This window comes from Colias croceus, chromosome 11 (genome assembly GCF_905220415.1).
Source record: "Colias croceus chromosome 11, ilColCroc2.1".
NCBI lineage: Eukaryota > Metazoa > Arthropoda > Insecta > Lepidoptera > Pieridae > Colias > Colias croceus.
In genome coordinates this window covers 5,954,458-5,975,377 of record NC_059547.1, presented here as the reverse complement: position 1 = coordinate 5,975,377, position 20,920 = coordinate 5,954,458, and the positions used below count along the sequence as shown (strand labels likewise).

The 20,920-nt window shown below is 32.5% G+C and overlaps 1 protein-coding gene across 1 annotated transcript; it reads right to left on the bottom strand.

The window, feature by feature from the left end:
* Window positions 1-416: 416 nt before the first annotated feature.
* On the bottom strand, window positions 417-19,580 carry LOC123695361 (kinesin-like protein KIF19). Its single transcript, XM_045641194.1, has 15 exons — window positions 19,185-19,580; window positions 18,619-18,687; window positions 17,806-17,916; window positions 16,665-16,850; window positions 6,436-6,561; window positions 5,993-6,108; window positions 5,321-5,494; window positions 4,616-4,781; window positions 4,020-4,135; window positions 3,457-3,741; window positions 2,962-3,136; window positions 2,433-2,646; window positions 1,767-1,896; window positions 1,459-1,587; window positions 417-849 (listed from the first exon to the last, which is right to left on the bottom strand). The coding sequence occupies exons 1-15, from the start codon at window positions 19,251-19,253 to the stop codon at window positions 759-761; spliced, it is 2,157 nt and encodes a 718-aa protein (XP_045497150.1). The 5' UTR covers window positions 19,254-19,580; the 3' UTR covers window positions 417-758.
* Between the last annotated feature and the right edge of the window lie 1,340 nt (window positions 19,581-20,920).

Here is a 20,920-nt window from a genome sequence, read left to right as displayed (position 1 = left end):
TATAATGACAAACATCTTAAACACCATAAAGATAAAAATGCGTACAAAACATGCATTTAGCAGAATTTGTATTCGTAGACGTAGTATTATACTTATAAAGGACATACACAACTAATCGATAAACTCCTATTTATATATTATAAGGTATTTGAGCTATATAAATTCCAACATTTTTACTAAGATAATACATAACATACAGATATTTTCTATTTAGGGAATAAAATATAATAGAGTTATGAGTTATGACAGATAAATTATAAAGTATATAGGCTCAACTAAAAATTTTTGGTCTGAGTTTGCAACTTATTATGTTTCAATCAATAAGCGTTGTTTGTGAAAATTCCGTAGTTTATTTCGAGTCCTGGATACACGATAAGCAATTTTTATTCTATGATATTGAAAATTCTGTAAAGAGTGCACTGCAGGTTAGATCGTTAAAAACACATTTTTATTGAAACTACTTTGATTCAAAGATATTTACGTTTTTCTTGTTATTCTACTAAAACCTATTTTAATAAAAACACAATCCCCAAAAACACCCTTAAATCTCAAATTTTACTATCAGAAAATAATCACCTAGGTATACTCCAGTGCACTATGTGCATAATATTATATATTACATAATATGTATTAGTTTATTTCGATTTTCGAACAACAATTCAATTTAGACATCGTATTCGAAAAACCGTTACATATAATTTACTGCAACATTCGCACAAGATATTTTTTTACTATTTCCACAATAAATAATGTTATATTCAGGAAGCTCCCTCCGCACTTCCCCGAGGAGCAGCTGTGACGATGCTGTCATCGCTTGAATATCGTTTCAGGGTTGTAGCACTTGCTTGGCTGAAATAAAAATAAAAAAAAATTATGCCTATTACAAATTAAACAACATTTTTAACTTAGTTCTATAAGAATAGAATAGAATCACTACTTATACCTTTCTAAGTAGATACAAGTACCAAGCTTGAGTAAAGCCAATCTATAAAGTAAAATTATGTACTTTACTGTTATGTAATTTCTGTGAAGCATACAAAATAAAGACCTAGTCTTTATTTTGTATGCTTCACAGAAATTATTTTTTTGTCCCTAACAAAGTTCTTTGTTTCATTTTTTAAGGCTTAACGCAAATTATGCTTTCCAATTCAAGCATAATTTTCTCATTGTACTTCTGACTTTTCTGACGAACCGTGTATTCCTCCAGGTATGTACTTTGCCCGTGACGACCCATGCTATTAGTATTATTTACCATCTATGCTCCCTAGATAGCCATGTACCTACGCATTATTCAGCAGTATTGTTCCATCCTTCCAAATTCCTTTAAGGACAGCAACACATCCACTTCCCAGTGGAGTGGATGCTTATGGGCGGCGTGTACACGCGCTTAACACCAGGCGACGCGTCTGCTCGTTTGCTATCCTATACTTAACATAAAAAAAAATCCTCCATAAAAACCTGTATCTAGTGCGCGGTCGTGGTGTGGGCGCGAGGCGCGGCAGGCGGTCTGCGCCTGAGCCGGAGTGCCCGGAGCTCGAGCCACGTCCCGATCCGCTTGAACTCTCCGACCACGCTAGCTCTGTCAAACTGTAGAAGAACATCATCATAGACTATACATATACACTAAAGAATATAATCTAATATATAAAACTCTCTCGTGGCGGTGTCATGGGATTTTTTGGTCACTGTAAATTATAGGATTTAAAATCACGATTATATTAAAAAAATCACATATAATATATTTAAATATAAATGGATATCATTACCTAGAAGATATAGGTGGTAGACGATATGGCGTGTAGAGATCACTGGTTTCTGTGTATGTTGAAGCATGAATTTCTTGTTGATATAACTCGTATAGCTGAGCCAAATCCGGTTGTATGCCGACACCAACCTCTGAAATATAGTGACGAATATACCTATACTATGAAACAGAAGTATTGTCCTAAAAAGGGGTTTAATAAAATAATGGTATAGACTATAGATCTATAATAATAATTTAAAGGATATGAGAAAGACAGTAAGTATAAATATTATTGATTATATCTTAATTTGTTTACGTTTTGTTATCTGATAAATAAAAACTGGTAGGTAGGAAACAGTAAAAATGAATTTACCTATCATTATTATATTTATCTGTTATTCAAATCACGATGAAAAGTTAGAACAAAAAGATACAATATCTTCACGTTTTGTTTAAATTCTCTTATCTTTATCTAGAATTGTACCTATCCAATGATAAATAAAAAAGATATTATTTTTGTATAACTAACCGACCTAGACGACCGGCGCTAGATGACCTATAAAGCTCTATCATTTTTCCACACTGGAATTAATACTACTACTTTCTTTTCACCGCAAAGGTAACAGCAATCTTTTAACTGATTTAATAAGTAGGTAATTGTGTTTCATAGACACTTAATAGATTATACCTTCAAGCGCTCTCCGCTGCCTGGTTATAATCTCGTCTGTTAGCCGCCTCTGCGCGTCCCGTCGCTGCAGCGCTAGATCGCGGCGGCGCAGCTCGTGCGCGCGGGCCGCCCGCTCGCCCTGCAGCGCTAGCTTGTCTGCTTCTAGCTCGTGCACGCGACATACAAGTGATAGCACCTCGCGTTCTGGACCGCTGGTTATGTGTGCTGGGAGCTCCTGGAATTGTTTTATTTTACTTGTATGGAATAATGCGACACCTAGGGAACGAAAAGATTATTGGATATAGCAAAAGATTAGTTGTCACAGTCGTTCACACATAATATGTACCAACAACACAGAACAATTCATAATTAAATTCAATAAGGTTGCAGCTAGTACTTCCGTACGACCATACAGTCCATCTATCAAAATGTGTACTTTTGAGTCGAATGTACTAATTTTATTTTTGACCATCACAAGATCGTATTATATCTCTCTAAACTAAAACAAAAAACTAAACACAACCATACCCAAAACGTCGTGTGGTCGTACCTTTTCAAGCTGCGCGCCTCGTAAGCGCACCTGCTCGAGGTGTCGCTCGACGCGGTCCCGCTCCGCACGCGCCGCTTCCTGCTCGCGCTCCACGGCCGCGAGCTCCGCCCACGCCTGCTCCACCGCTACTTCTGCCTCTGCACGCTCGCTGCCCACGCTGCCCACGCTGCCCACGCTGCCCACGCTGCCCGACATGCCGTTCACACCCCTCCGAAATTATTAGCCACTAAGCCACTATTTTTTAACTACTTATTTTTAAGATAGAAAGAAAAGTGTTCTTATAAAATAACAATGACAATAAAATCTTCTTCTTCATATTATTCTCTAAATAATATGAAGAAGATGATTTTATCAATTTTCTTTAAAAGTTTGCAGTTAAACTTTAAAATATATCTATTGAATAATTATTGCCTCGATAAGCATTCTCTCAGATTCCGATTATATATTAAAAATTTTCATGTGTAATGATATAATTTAATTTAATAAGTAACTAACCTATAACTCTGCTGTGTGCTTAATCTCGACCCGTTTAAACTAATCGGTTTATAAAGCCTGTTAAATCTAGCTTCCCAATGAGAGATAGCTGCGTGTTGTCTCTCTGCATCCAAAGCCAATCCCAAGAGATGACTGTCCAATTCCATAAGACGTCTCCGTAATCGCATTTGTTGCTTAAACGTTGAAACAATCGCTTCTCTCAGGGATTTAAGATGAGCAGCGTTTTCTTCTGTATCTACTTTACTAATAGTGTCTTCTATTGCGTGTTCATCTTCTTTTGTTTTGCTGTTTTAATAATCAAATTATTAAGAAATTAGAAGGATAAGTGAAAGATTGCAACAAGCATAATTATTATTATTAATTTTAAACAAATTAATTAAATATTAATGTTGTAAATACTAGGTACCTATTTTTAAATTAAATTAAACTAAAAGGACACAAGATCTATATTAATGTTATAGTAACGATTTTAAGGAGCTGACATGCTGTTCCGTAAAATGACTGTCTATTAAAGCTGAAGTTAAAATTAATTTATTTGCGAATAAAGGAATATGCGGTCATACCTTGACCGGTCATCCTTCATTTTGACTTTGAGCCTCGCGATTTCTTCGCGAAGTTCATTAATCACGGTGCGATACTGTGACAAATGCATCGGTGTTTCCACTAGTTCCCGTTCAACCTAAAATTTAACAAAGCAATATGAGCAATTGTTTCTTCAAAATCTTTTGTGTTCTTTCAACAAAGACATTAGTTACTAAAATTCCGATATTTGGTAGGCTAAATTACTAGAATGCTTTGTAGGTTACATTCAACCGATCGTTTCATTGATTCTACATTAGAGTAGCAATGTTTATTGTTTATTTTGAAATCCATCAACCCATTATTAATAAGTGTTGGTATATAATTACAGTTCGAAAGCCTGTCAAAGTGTCTCAATTATTTTCACAATTTTTCTAACACATTTTCAACCAAATTTGTTTTCTATACATGTATTTTAAATTATCAAAATATATAGACCGTACGAATCTTACCACCCGCCCCGGCTACGCTTAAGGAATAGATTTTTAATTCATTTTTAGTTTGCTATAATAGTTATTCCATAATTATTAAATAAAACCCCGAAGAAATTCAATTTTCTCTCCATTTACATAGATGTTACCTTATTAGTGATAGTCGATGCTCGTTGGGCATAATGCAATGTGGATCTAGTAGTGTCCCGGTGTATGGCCGCGGGTGACACGTGCGCTATCATGGCAGTGCGGCACCTACCACCGAGGACTTCGCGCAGCAAGCGGGTTAGTTTCGAATCGCGGTAGTTGACGTATCTGTTGTAAGTAATGTTATTGAGATACAAAGATATTCTTACTGAGTGACTGATCTATGATACATCGGGTATATCAAATACGTCAAGGTGTTTTGTACGTACCTACTTTCTATAATGAAACCAACGGAGTAGAAATTTAAGATTCTGAAATAGTTTTTCAGTTTCAAATGTAGGCATTAATCATTTAGATTTAAGAATATCAATGAAATATATAAGACAGGTAAGTCTTCTATAGTTGTCCCTGTAAATTTTGTCGAGCTACGACGTAGACCGTTACTGCTCTACGGTCTACACGGATAGATCGAAACATAACAAACATACTAATTAAAAAAAATATATCTTAATAATACCACAGATTAAGTTACTACATATTAAGTAGCCTGTTATTATATTTAATATTACTATATTTAGACATTAGCGATATTTTATATTTGGCATTGTGAAATATGACTACGTAACAACGTGTAATATCATAATAATACACAGAAATATCCTTGGATTTATCGATTTTTAAATACATTAGTACGTAATACACATTACCTTGCACCTCCAGAGAGCGCCATAATACAATTTCCCAAGGCAAGGAGGGACCGATTGATATGAGCACCTTCCAATCGCCTGGCTCGCGTTCCAGCTCGCTCAGATCCCGCCAGGTCAATGAGGAACAAGCGACCTCTTTGAATTCCAGCTGACACTGTTTTGTTCACCGACACACTACAATAATGCATATATATACTATTTCGTTTGTTAATTATACGTTATAAGTTGCATTATTTGCTGTAAGATAAATGTAGAGTCTAATGGTAAGAAGAAAAAAAATCACTTGGGTGTTTTTTTATCTATATATACATAATTATTTATATATATTAAAACTGTTAGAAAATTTATCGGTCCGACCCACATTATAAAATCTTATTTTTAAGGCATCAGTATACTTTTACTACCAATTATGAAATAACCGTTAGGTACCTACAATCACGATAACTTCAATCTATGCAGTTGATACCGATCGCGATGCCTTATTATATGTAATTATGATGATACAAGGTCCTCATAAAGTTCAATGTGAGTAGAGGTAGTTAAACTTTTACCATGAAAAAGTTTGTTACTGAATTGATTATTCTTCATAAGTTTAATTTTGAAGTTACAGGTTAGGCTAATAGCTATGTAAACTACATGTATCATTTATATTATACTTTATTAATTACATACCTTAAAAGAGCGTGGCCTCTAGAGGAATGTTGGTTCGCTTGTGTCGGCTCTGCAGTTCTGGAGCGATCTCCCCTAGCCAATAATTCTGCTACGTGGGCGGCGTCCGTAGCTCGTAGCTAGGGAATTAGTCTACAGTTTATTAGGAGATAGGGCAGGTATTTTAAAATATTTAATAGACGTAAGCGTTTAAATAACTTGTTTAAATTATGTAATTTTCATAGAATTGGGTGAACTAAATAAAATATTTTAATACTTTGTTGCGTAAGCCTTTAAAAAAGAGTGTAGCATACTAAATGAAATCGTAGACAATCGTAGCGGTTGCGATTTTAAATGTATGACAAATCAAAATGTATCTTCATACAAATCATTTCAATAGTTTATAATCTACCTCCTCTATATCTTATAGACGATAAAAGCTATGGTTTTCCAAAAAATTTTCCCACCTCACTAAGTCCAGCGACTACAGGCGCGCCACTGCCGCCTTCGTCCCGTAGCTCCAAGGGACCTGCACTTGGATTTAGCAGATCTCGGATATTTTCATTGTATATTTCGATGTAAGACATTTTTACCTGACGAAAAAATATTGTGCTAAGTAGATACCTACAGTCATAATTATATTTTGTAAAAATTATTTCATAAATGTTCTTTTCGTTATTTTGTTGAATTTTAACGAATTTATTTTTAGAGTATGACATTAAAAATGAAATGAAAAATATAAAAAAATCAAATAAATGTTCAAAATGCGTAGGTATGTCCCCGTTGATGTCCACACATCAGCAATTGCAACTATTATTATGAAAATTGCAGGAAAAAATCATTATTATTTAAATGACAATGTACAGAATTACTATTCTCAAAATATCGTTATGTGATAACTCGACATTCCACTATTAAAAACAATTGGAAATATTCACAAATAACCTTTTCTCAAAACACGACCAGTAATAAAAAACGAATTAGCCGACCTGGCAAATATGTACATATATTTTTTATTGAAACTTAAATGTTATACCAATGCATATTTGTTATTCAAGGGAGGTATATTTAATCGATATTTAAAGGTTACTACAATTTGTAAGCATGTTAACGTGTACAATAATGACTGAAATACTAATGATGTGTTTCTTGTAGCCATTGAAGGTTGGTTAGCTTAAAGCTTTTCATTAATTTATGAATATTGAGGAACTATAAAATACATTATCTAATCGTAAAATAAGAATGACGAAGCTTAATATCATAATTTTATTTAAACAAAATATTGTACCGACATTTTCTTATTTGGAAAGGTGGCTTGAATATTTTATTAAGGATTTTAATATTTTATTACTATGTACCTACCTATATCATTTAAAAATAATAAAAATATCTACTCCTTAAATATAGACGTAGCATCAATTCATCACAGATAATTGCTAGTTTTAGAAACATATACACTAAAGCATGTATAGGCATATTGAACTTATTGTATAAAGAGATTTAGGCATGTATTACATATTCTACATAATATTCTATACATTGCAAATTGCTTATAGCTCAAACGAATCGCCTCTACTTATCGATTTATCCGTCATACCACTATAACTTATCTCTTTCATTGCGTGTCAATAAGCTCACACAACGTGTACGTGTAGTTCAAAATTTATTAATATACCGCCTTGTACTCTACATATGAAGTACTAAATTGAAAAAAATACTAATATAATTAGGTACATATTTAATATGTCCCTATGGAATATATCGCACAGATGAATTTTACTGAGTAATTTCAATGCCGTTGCAAACAAATTTTTCTTCGGAGAGACCTTCAAATCCTACTGAGGGACTTTCGCACAAATTTTTTAAATTTTTTAAGATTATAGTGATTTTAATTAATTATGAATAGCTCTGTAATAAACACGTGTTTCATATAGAAGTCTATATGCATGATACGTTGATATACGTTGATACGATACATTGTTTAATGTTTTTTCTTTTGCCACCTTTTGCCTTAGAAAGATAAAGCTTCGAAATCTGTAGAAATGTTTTTTTTAAAAAGCCAAGTCGAGAAAAACACAAAAAAAATTATTGAAAAATTACTTAATATAAAAACTTAGCTAGGTAATTGGTATGTATTTCGCATAAAGTATACTATACTTTCTTTCATTACATAAATGTGTTCATAAGCTAAAACTTATTTTTTATTATTAAGTAACACGTCAGCGTTTGAATCACGATATTGTTGCTTAATTTGGCATTGTTAAGACCAACAAGTTTCTTTATTCCATGGTATTTTTAGAAATATAGAAATTAAAAGTTAAAGATACTTACTGGCTTTCCGTTCGCGACTTGGTTTGCGTGCACATCACTTTATAGTTTATCGCGCGGCAACCGTTCCTGATATAAATTAAGTGCCTATAAGTATCACCTAAGTTTATTTTTTTCATAAAAATAGCTTAGAAATTCTATGTCTGGTTTTAAAAATTTATATCAGTTCCAACATAAGTTTGGGATGAAAAAAAAAGTGAACTTGACCAATGAACAAGTTCAAAGGATATTCTTCAAATAATTTATGTGAAATTAACCTTGTATAAACATCGCGTATAATTTCTTACAAAATCCTTCCTGATGATATATGTTTTTAGCATTTCAATATATCTATAAAGAGAGCGGAGGTATTCGTGTGCCAAGCAAATGTTAATAGGGTACCACGTCTCAGGAAAATGGCCCTGAATATTTAACGATGCTTCTGCGATTCAGCCTTCGTGACGTCAGCAGATTTGATAGAGTACAAGGCTTTCCTCGCGATTGTTGTATATAATATTATTTTTACTCCTGACACGTACCTATCCAACAATAGCCCGGTACCACACGATAAGAATACATACTACCGCTTTGGTATCTACTGTTTAATCACAGTAATCACACATGCACATATTCAGTAGGTACCTCATAACCATAAGTAGCTATTCCCAATTGTGATTTACTTAACATTCGTCTTAAAGGATTGCTGTAAACTTCAGGTTTTAAAGATTTGAAAATAGGACTTTTAAAAACAACGAATTTAAGAAATACGAACGAAAGTACATTATATTAAAAATACAGAAAGTACGGTCTAGGGTAAACGCGGGTATTAACGACCCCTCTAAGGCGATTTCAAAATCAACCATATTTTTTAAGTATACTGGTTCTTCTAAAGATTTATAATTTCATTTTATATGCTAGTTTTATGTATAAAAAATGTATTTATTGAAGCAAATACATTCTAATAAAGGATTATCTTGTAAAAAATAATTTACAATGTGACTTAGTCGATTGTTGCTATTACCGACCCATAAAAACGGCTGTGAAGCTATTAACGATTTTTATGCAGCTATTCCCGATCGTATGTGAGAGGAAGCCTTTTTCCAGCAATGGAATGTATAGAAGCTAGTGATGATGATGATTACCGATCTTAATAAAATGAAATAAAAATGCAAATATATTCGTATTTTTTTATTGTAGTTATTTTTAATAAAACAAATGAGTACTTTTTAGTAATGAACTAAATAATTATAAACTTTTAAATTAATCAACATAATACTATTAATGTACATATATTAAATTAAGGATTTCAAACTCTAGGATATTTCGTTATGCTATTTGATTGATTGCTTCGGCGAGTTGTGTTTTACTGAATACTTTTCGCCGCTTTCGTGGCTCCATATTTCTGGAAAAAATATACCTAATTATATGTTTTATGTTAATTTAACCTAAAAAAAAATATAATTTTTAATAGGCACCTATTATGTCATAAAAATAATAAAAATATATTTGCACGCTCAATTACGAGCAGAATGTTTAAGGATCAATATTATCTGTATATACAAACATCTTTATTCTACATTCTGCAAATAAAGCAATTTGAATTTGAATTTGTAGATGAGAAACTAAACAATCTATATTCGATCGGTAATAGCTTCCTATAGTTGCTATTGCCGACCCACATGGGTCGGTAATAAAGTATGTAAGTATAAACCTAAATTGTATTACCGACCCATAAAAAAATGGTTATTTTAATTCATTTGACCATCAGACTATAAAATAGATTATAATTGATTAATGTCATACAAAATATGAACAAATGCATATTGTTTAAACAAAAAAAAAAACAATGATTTACTACTGTAACTATTCGATAGGGATCCCCGAAAATATCATAATTTTGTATAAATTGACAACGCTAAAAGACACAACACTAGACAAAAAAGTTTAGTCGCTAATAGATTTTTATGAAGACTCATAGCTTAGATTTAAACTGGTCCATAAAACCACTTGTGTTAGTGTGATATAATAACATAAAAGAAAATAAAACAAAAAGTTACGTTGCTGCCATTGCCGACTTACGGGTCGTTGATACCTGCCACGACTTAAACTGGTGAAGCTAACACCGTCCCATTTTAATTTAAAGTTTTATCGTTTCAAATTACTTTTTATTAATAAAATGTTGTAAGAAATGAAAAGTTGACACTTAAATGCATTGACATTTAGTAATATAAATTAAAGTATAGATGTCATTTGTTTGTAAATGTCTTAAAAAGATACTCACAGTACTTACCCGAAGGAACAACGGAACAGTACGACACGTCCTGCTTCCACGCTACCCCGCAGCAACTTACGCATTTTAACTCTTTTTTGCTCAGTTACTCACTCTAACGTTAAAGTATACGATGCTCAAGTAATACATTCGTGTATAACTTTGCCTACCTATAGCTAGAATAGTTCTGGAAACGTTTAAATTTCGAATTACTTTTATAGGTCGGTAATACCTTCAGATTTTCGATGGGTCGTTGATAGCTGCGTTTACGGGTAAACGCGGGTATTAACGACCCCTCTAAGGCGATTTCAAAATCAACCATATTTTTTAAGTATACTGGTTCTTCTAAAGATTTATAATTTCATTTTATATGCTAGTTTTATGTATAAAAAATGTATTTATTGAAGCAAATACATTCTAATAAAGGATTATCTTGTAAAAAATAATTTACAATGTGACTTAGTCGATTGTTGCTATTACCGACCCATAAAAACGGCTGTGAAGCTATTAACGATTTTTATGCAGCTATTCCCGATCGTATGTGAGAGGAAGCCTTTTTCCAGCAATGGAATGTATAGAAGCTAGTGATGATGATGATTACCGATCTTAATAAAATGAAATAAAAATGCAAATATATTCGTATTTTTTTATTGTAGTTATTTTTAATAAAACAAATGAGTACTTTTTAGTAATGAACTAAATAATTATAAACTTTTAAATTAATCAACATAATACTATTAATGTACATATATTAAATTAAGGATTTCAAACTCTAGGATATTTCGTTATGCTATTTGATTGATTGCTTCGGCGAGTTGTGTTTTACTGAATACTTTTCGCCGCTTTCGTGGCTCCATATTTCTGGAAAAAATATACCTAATTATATGTTTTATGTTAATTTAACCTAAAAAAAAATATAATTTTTAATAGGCACCTATTATGTCATAAAAATAATAAAAATATATTTGCACGCTCAATTACGAGCAGAATGTTTAAGGATCAATATTATCTGTATATACAAACATCTTTATTCTACATTCTGCAAATAAAGCAATTTGAATTTGAATTTGTAGATGAGAAACTAAACAATCTATATTCGATCGGTAATAGCTTCCTATAGTTGCTATTGCCGACCCACATGGGTCGGTAATAAAGTATGTAAGTATAAACCTAAATTGTATTACCGACCCATAAAAAAATGGTTATTTTAATTCATTTGACCATCAGACTATAAAATAGATTATAATTGATTAATGTCATACAAAATATGAACAAATGCATATTGTTTAAACAAAAAAAAAAACAATGATTTACTACTGTAACTATTCGATAGGGATCCCCGAAAATATCATAATTTTGTATAAATTGACAACGCTAAAAGACACAACACTAGACAAAAAAGTTTAGTCGCTAATAGATTTTTATGAAGACTCATAGCTTAGATTTAAACTGGTCCATAAAACCACTTGTGTTAGTGTGATATAATAACATAAAAGAAAATAAAACAAAAAGTTACGTTGCTGCCATTGCCGACTTACGGGTCGTTGATACCTGCCACGACTTAAACTGGTGAAGCTAACACCGTCCCATTTTAATTTAAAGTTTTATCGTTTCAAATTACTTTTTATTAATAAAATGTTGTAAGAAATGAAAAGTTGACACTTAAATGCATTGACATTTAGTAATATAAATTAAAGTATAGATGTCATTTGTTTGTAAATGTCTTAAAAAGATACTCACAGTACTTACCCGAAGGAACAACGGAACAGTACGACACGTCCTGCTTCCACGCTACCCCGCAGCAACTTACGCATTTTAACTCTTTTTTGCTCAGTTACTCACTCTAACGTTAAAGTATACGATGCTCAAGTAATACATTCGTGTATAACTTTGCCTACCTATAGCTAGAATAGTTCTGGAAACGTTTAAATTTCGAATTACTTTTATAGGTCGGTAATACCTTCAGATTTTCGATGGGTCGTTGATAGCTGCGTTTACCCTACTTCTTATAAGATTAATTGTATTTATGTACCTAAGTAAAAGTTTTTCATGGTCTAAGATCGTTATCTTTAGTGCGTTTCATCGTTTTATTTACATCGTTAGTCGAATCAATAGAACAATTCAAACAAATAGCTTTAATACTAAACTCACGCGCGACTATATCAGTATATTTAACACAGTTTTCAAGGGTTCATAAATCTTAGTCTTAGAAAATATAAGGTCTTTATGTAGCTTTATATTACAGACTTGAAGTATATCGTGCTTAACAGGTGAATAAATTTTATAATCGCTTGCTGATCTTTTGGCAACGTGCCGACAGTTTATTTAAATTGTTAACTGGAGCACGGTTTGAAGCATGTGAGACGTTTTAACGTTAAATGCAATGAAAGTTTTTTATCAGCGTACATACTGAACGTTCATATCCGTAAGTGACGTCACTTAACGTATAAAGAAAATGATCGCATGATTTCAAAGAAATTTAAAATGTGTATTTGTTTTCGAACAACATTTTACTATTTCAGTTCATACTAATTGAACATAGGTACGTTGCAAATTTATCATAATATAACCTATCTTTCTGAATAAAAGGTTATGAAGAGTACTTAGGTATCTTCCATGTATCTTCCTACTTTATACGACTTCAGTTAAACCAACGAGAACTGAATAAGAATCATCAATAGAGTGTAATTTTTCAATAGCTACACTACACTGGCATTGTTTATCACGCAGAGCGCAATAGGCATTGACCTTGTACACAGGGTGTCTCGCCCTACCACCCCTACGCCATCATAACCACAAAACTTAATGACTTTTATGTCGACGTTTTCCGAAGAATTATAAGTAATTTCATTATTTTACATCGGACTCATACTCATAGTATTTTATAGAGTTGTTGATACTTCAATGAGAATTACTATTCTCTTCAAAACTTTGTATAGGTTCTAGTAACATCTGTGGTTAAATGTTTATTTATTATTTTCCGAGAAATGAAACTGTAAACTTGCAACGTAGGTAAACTACCTTTAACATCATAGGTATATTATTCAGTAAATTTACATAAATTATAATTCATGAGTGAGTACCTACTGTGACATAATAATTATTCGGCCGCGTTAGGAACCTACCTTGATATTATAGGTATAATATAGTCTATAGATGCTATTCCATGATCTTCCTGTTTAGAAAATCACCTAAATTGTGCATTTAAAAAATTTATCCAATCAAAATAATAAATAATAACAGCTAAATAATAGTAGAGCAACAACAACAAAAGTTGAAGATTAATTTTATAACTTTGTATCATTTCAACACTTACTTTATAAGTGGAGTCAATATTTTTATGACAAAATTATTTGAGAAGTATCTTTTCATCACAGAACAGTACGTAAAGTGTTAGCTATTTCGTAACATAAGGGTCAAGAACAAAGCTCTCATTAATTAAGGTTACTAGGATCAACATTCGTTTATAGTTTTCTGAAAGAATGTGTACCTACCTATTATTAAGTGGGTCATTCACGTTATATTTCGGTTAAGGTCCACTACTCGATAAAATAAGATTTATTCAATTATAATGTAGGTAACAGAAGCATGAAATTTCACGGGTCGCAAATAAAGGTAATTAATAAGTAGTTATATTATGTTATATGTATATTGTATACCTAAAACTAATCACTCTAATATACGATCTCGACTCTAATATCATTGGAAAGACTCTACTTTTCCTAGTAAAAGAAAAGAAAAGACTTATAGAAAATGTAAATTTACGAAGGCATCCGAAATATGTGTATAATAGATATAATATATATCGACATATTTTTTATCATGAGCTATGTAACTCTACTTTCAATCCTCAATAACTGCATAAACAGGTCAAAAATAATAACATTATCATTTAAGAATCAAAAGGAGGGTATTTTTTAATAATACTTATTTATTAAAATATCCATGCAAAATATATGCACTTACAATTTGATACCATATAATATAATATTATTAAATATACATAATAGGAAATAAATAACAGAATATTATTATTTTCCAAAACTACGGCGACATTTTAAATTTCAAACATTACGGATTACCATTTGTATAGTACCTAACATGTACCTACTTATGTAAATATACCACAGTTTGCAAATCGTGTCATTCCATTTAACCCATTACCCAACTTTATAAATATGCAATGTATTTGTTAGCTAAATACCTACAACAGAGAAGTACCACAGCAGCGAATATTTAGATGTATCGTCTACTGAAATTTTAGAAACTGAAATACACTAGGAATTCAATACTTAACAACCTTCCCTCATTCTTTGCATTTAATTCATCTTAGGTTTCTATGTAGGTATTTTATTTACGTTACGTTAAATTATTAAAAAATTTCAACACTATATATAATAATTAGATAATAATTATAATATATTATATCAGCAAGTTATATATAAACAACTAGAGGTCCGCGCCGGCGCGGCATGCCCCCTGATTCATACGTACAAATCCTAAAGCCGGGTCCACATTTGTAGCATTTCGGTGTATCGTATCTCCGTTGCGTGGCCTCGGCGCGTATCATGATCGCTAGTTTGGACGCAAGATGATACCCGTTGATGATACACGCCGTATCTGATACGGCCTGATCCGCACTAACCGTGTATCATGATACACCTCGTATCTGATACGCGTATCACGATCGGTGGTATGGACGTATTTTGATACTGTATTACGATACGTGATACGTGATACACCGCGAACCATCGTGTGTCGGTTTTTCCGCTATCATCAAAGAGGATACACATCGTATCGCTCAAGTTTGGACGTGAATGCAATTGATACGCGATCATTGCCTGTGTTCCCGCCATTTCGTGGTTTGTGAAAGAGGAGTACATTGAAGATGAGCTGGGATAACGAAAGTGTTATAATGATACACTGACATGATACAGCATTTGATAAGTATGGACGCGTTTTTTTTCAAGATACGCCTTTATAATACGACATGGACAAATGAGGGTCCATATTTATGATACAAATACTCGATACGATACGACTGATCGTGATACATCAAGATGCTACAAATGTGGACCCAGCCTAAGGTGAAAGAATTTTTGACATCGGTCGATAGTTCCTGAGGATACCGCGTACAAACAAACAAACTACCTATTCATCGTTAAATTATAGGTATCTGATTTGAGTTGATTTATTTTTCCATCTAGCATTCGGCCGAGGGTTCTTCGCATGAAACACAAAATCTTGTAGGAACTTGATTTTCGAAAAAGAGGCACTACGACACATTTATTTACTTAATAAATGCAAAAAAAAACTATTAAGAACCCCTAATTATTTTAAATGATTGAATGAATGAGTCTATTATCTAGTATAATAATATATCTGACCATATTCATTTCATTTTATATTTGCGAAATTATTTATTTCAGAACCAAAATGCCTCCTTTTTAAGATAGAGTCTACAAAGAGGTGTTTTTATGGTATGAAACGAAGATACTTATTTTTTTTAATACAAAGATGAAAGATCAGAAAAAGAACCGCAATAATTTAACTTTTTATCCACTTAAACAAATTGCATCAATCGGTAAATTTCTTAGTTATGATACAGAATCCAAATGGGTAGTGGGTACATACATAATGGCATAATTGATTCTTAATATTACATATTCACGTTATATGTTTTACGATAGTAAATACTACAGAATGTGTTGTTTTATCGCATTAACGTTTCACGCAATTCACAAAATAGTCATTATACCTACCGATTATTATAAACAAGGATTGTCACCATGTTTATATCACATATTAATAAAAAACAGTGTGTTTTTTGTCACTATAGAATTAACAGTTGTTTGTTAAATAAATACTGCAATGATAAATGATAAGTGAAAACACAGCACACATTGATGAATGATGGATGGGTAGTCCTACACGGGTAGTAGGTACTTACATGCGTTTCACATAAAATGCCTAATAGAATTTACAAAATGCAAGACAAATAATATTATGGCGTAGGTATGTTGTTTTTAGCTATGAAACGAATTTCCGAGTAAGTAGGTACTTACTATGTTTAATAATAAATGATAACTAAGTACATACGTAGAGGAACGAGAATGTTACCTCAAAAGCATCAGGGTTGTCGCTCTTCGTGATAGAACTAAATAGATGACTGAGTGCACGCGACATCAGGCCGGTCATCGTATGCGTCTTGCCTGCACCCGTCGCCCCATACGCGAACACCGCTCCCGCAATGCCGTGTAAGGTGTCACCTACTAACGGTGCACATACCGCATCGTACACCTCGTCCTAGTAAATAAATATAATTTAGTATATCCAGGTTGAAATGGCTAGTTCAATTCCTTGGGCACGATAAGTGAAATAATATTCAAAAATCTTTGTCTGTAATTCTATTTATTTAAAAAAATAAAGTTTTGTTTACTTTCGACAAAATTTGCTATCTCCAGTATTTCAAGTACTTCTCCTCCAAGGCTACTTTCCACGTCCTATATAGGTATATACCTGAGTACATGAGTTAAACAAATTTTATTATCTTTAATTTTTAGACAAATATTCAAATGCGTTCCTATTATCATGATAAATATCTTATTACTTGCTGATTTTCAGATTTACTAAAATGTGTTTCATCAACATGTACAGTGAAACACGAGTGTAAGAATGAGTAGGTTTTCGACGATCGGGTGGGATACCCGCAGTAGGTAGTAGTATAAAGTAGAGTCAACTTTTCCACTTTGAGCCCGGAAAATCTCTACCGTTCTTCACTTATAATAAATTAATATATTAGCATGGACGAATATAATCTAGATTATATTCGTCCATGATATTAGGTATAACATCGAATGTAGTAGTATATTTAAGTATAGTTTGTCTAGTACCTATCGATTTTATTGCAAATAAAATTTACTTTTTATAGTAGTTAGGTAAGTATATTATTATTTCAGTATACTTAGCTCTACCTGACAACTAAAAAGAGATTCCTTTGCTTATCGTATACCTACGCTCAGAAAACTTATAGGTACTTAAAAGTTAAAATCCTTTGAACATTATTGCTTGAACTTAAAGAGCTTAAGCTTGAACCCGGCTCTACTGTACATGTAAACTGTACATTATTAATTTCAAATTAATAAATGGGTTTTAGTGTCGATCGCTGTGGAAATCTTTGGGGAGGCCTATGTCCTGCAGTGGACTTCCTGAAAAGCTGGAATGATGATGAAGAAATGGGTTTTAAAAAGTGACAACATACTTGTGTGCTGCTCTCGCCAAAAACTTTGTCGTAAAAGTAGTGTTTATCGTTTACGCGACGCTGCCTGAGAACATCCCGACGACTATCTGTCTCCTCTTCCAAAACCAACATCTAATAAAAAAACATATCAATCAATTCAATTACAAATCAATTATCAGCAATATAGCTATACTTTGTAGTTTCGCATGATCTTATTTTCATCTTTAAATTTTCATAGTTATACCGATACATCCACAGATACATCACGTCCGCCACAAATAAAGATGAACTTGTGACATCTTATCAATAATGGCAAAAAATTTTTGAAGAATGATATCTACAAAAGAGACAATAATGACTACACTGAAGCATATTAATTTAGTTTTTAGTATAAATCATACTATATATCACGTTTATAAAGACTCGGCCAGCATCATATTTTTTCTGTTGTGTAATTTACTTGCCATCTTAATGTATTTTTCAATGTAATTTCATATGTAATGTAACAAAATTTATATTAATCTATCTAGTATTTGTTTGACGTCTAGAATGCATGTGCACCACGATCAAACCGTGTCGATTTATGTGGTGTTTATTCTGTATGCCCAATGTATGTTTATTTTTCTATCAATAAATGGTTTAAAAAAAAAAAAAAGTTCAGTCATACTAAGAATGCTTATGAATCATACCAATGAATTCCAAATTTATACAATAATTCACTTTTGCGAGTTGAGTGTAACAAAAACGATAGCTCCTACTCTGATAGTACTATAGAGATATGTACAATGTACAATTTGTACATACCTACATACGGAAGATAATTATTTGCCTTACCTTATCACTGACTGCGTGAACGATACGCGACCCCTCGTCAGCTCGTAAGGGTCGCACTCGAACAGCAACCTGTCAAGATTTAGTATCTACCTATTATATGTAATTACCTATCCCTAATCTATATATATAAAACTCAAAGGTGACTGATATAGTGATCTATCAACGCACAGCCCAAACCACTGGACGTATCGGGCTGAAATTTGGCATGCAGTTAGATGTCATAACGTAGGCGTCCCCTAAGAAAGGATTTCCCGAAATTCTTGCGGGAACGGGAAAAACGGGGATGCACGTACAAAGTCGTGGGCGGAAGCTAGTCATATATATATTCTATTAAATAAATTTTTCAATCAATCAAAATTCTTTTTAATAAGAGTTTGAAATTATGACTTTTAAAATTGCTAAAATTAGGTACATAGGTATTAGGAACTTTAACTATCATAAATATCTAATAATTCTCGACTTATATTTATCCTAATCTTGTAAATCTCGTTATCATATCGATTGATATTTTTTCCGAAAGGTGAAAAGATTAAATTTGTAAATAAATACATTAATTACACGCTCACCATTAACTTTTCCTCGCTAACAGACCCTCTGCTACTTAGCTTTTCGGTACTAAAGGTGCTTTGGGTCATGATGGTCACACTAGCACTGACAAACTTTAAAAAATAACTTAAACTTTACCGTTACGACTACTTTCAGTTTCTGTTAATATTTAACAGCCTCTAAATACCAAATAATCGAAATAAAATTGAACCTTCCGTCTAATCTATTATGAATAGGATACGCCAGGATATTACGGGACAATTTGATCGCATGGTTATACAAACATAACAATTACGATCACGCGGACTCAGCCCCATGAATACCAGTAGACTGAACACCAGTGAAAATGAAAGCCTTTGCCGTGGGCGGTCGCTGGGGTAACAGCTAATCATCACAAATGAAACTTTCATGCGGCTATTACGCGCCACTCGCAGGCATATTACATTTGTGTAAAGTACCTTTAAATAAATTGACAGGTAATAAAAAAGTAACAAAATGTACCTACCTATGTATCTAAGTACTGTAAATTTGTTCAATAAATTATATTACATTTCGGATTTCCTGGTTTTATTTATTCGTAAACAATACAAGCAGTTGTCTACGACCTACCTCAGGTTTAATATCTCATAATATTATGGGTTCCCATCCCATATTCTCTAAGCTTTATTTTAAATTCGAGCAATATTACGTAAATATTTAAATCAGGATTTTAACAAGGTCGGAATTGATTTAGTAGATAGTACCTAACTATGATGGTTTATTTAGTGGTCTTCATTTTTAGGCTATGGGTACGTACCTAAGTAATATGACATTTCCACAGAAATAAATGGGGAAAAATAAAGTTAGGGATACCTACTTTTATTCGCTTTAAGTTCCGATGCTGTGGAAAATTCTAAATGGTAATGGTATTAGGTATTTATTGCTTTTTAATCTGCCCTATAATTCAGTGAACAATTTTTTCATAATTCATGAAATTTATTTTGTATTCGATGATTACATTTAAGTAATTTCGCCTGTCCAGGAACCTGCAGACCTGTCCATTCAATCCGACTTTTTTAAATTAACAAAAAATATACCTATGCATACAACAATAAACACACAATAAATAACTCTATGTACTTTAGAATTCCTTCTGTGGGTGTTACCTATTTAAAAAAAAACTGTAAGAGCTGTTTCGCTATGATTCGTGTTTCATAAAAAAACGTTTTGTAGGTATGTGTGCGTGTTTTGTATTCGAGTAGGTAAGTAGGTACAACATTATTATATTATATACTATTTATTATGGTTGTCTCACTTTTATCAAAAACAGACTTTACATTAATTCATAAATGCTTTTTAATATTTTTGTTAATCCCGGTACATACCTAAACCCAGAACCTCGGACAACCAATTGCCCTCGTGATAACCATTGTACCAAAGAGGCGAATAGGTAGTCGGTCGAACGTGTTTGAATTCTTAGTTATGTAAATGAAGACTTCAAATCCTATAAAAACATTTACAACTTTCCTTTGTAGGAAAATACTACGTAAACTTATGAGCCCCATACTCAGAAGAACTTTGTCTTTTGCCTCAAGGTTGCCTGGTAGAGATGGCTTTGAGCCTTATGGCCGCAATTTGTACATTTTGAATGGTTTTGTTTTACTTTAAGAAAAAGAGTAAGTAAATAAAGAAATAAGTGAATTTCATGCAAATAGAAAAAATGGAATCGTTAGGTACCTAGGTATAGTTATTAGTTATTACCTATAAAATTCTGACG

Coding starts and splice junctions, on each gene's coding strand:
- LOC123695361 (XM_045641194.1), bottom strand. CDS start 19,253: ATGACCCAAAGCACCTTTAGTACCGAAAAGCTAAGTAGCAGAGGGTCT. Junction 4,136..4,615: donor CATCGACTATCACTAATAAG/GTAACATCTATG, acceptor GTTAAATTTTAG/GTTGAACGGGAACTAGTGGA. Junction 3,137..3,456: donor AGCACACAGCAGAGTTATAG/GTTAGTTACTTA, acceptor CAGCGTGGGCAG/CGTGGGCAGCGTGGGCAGCG.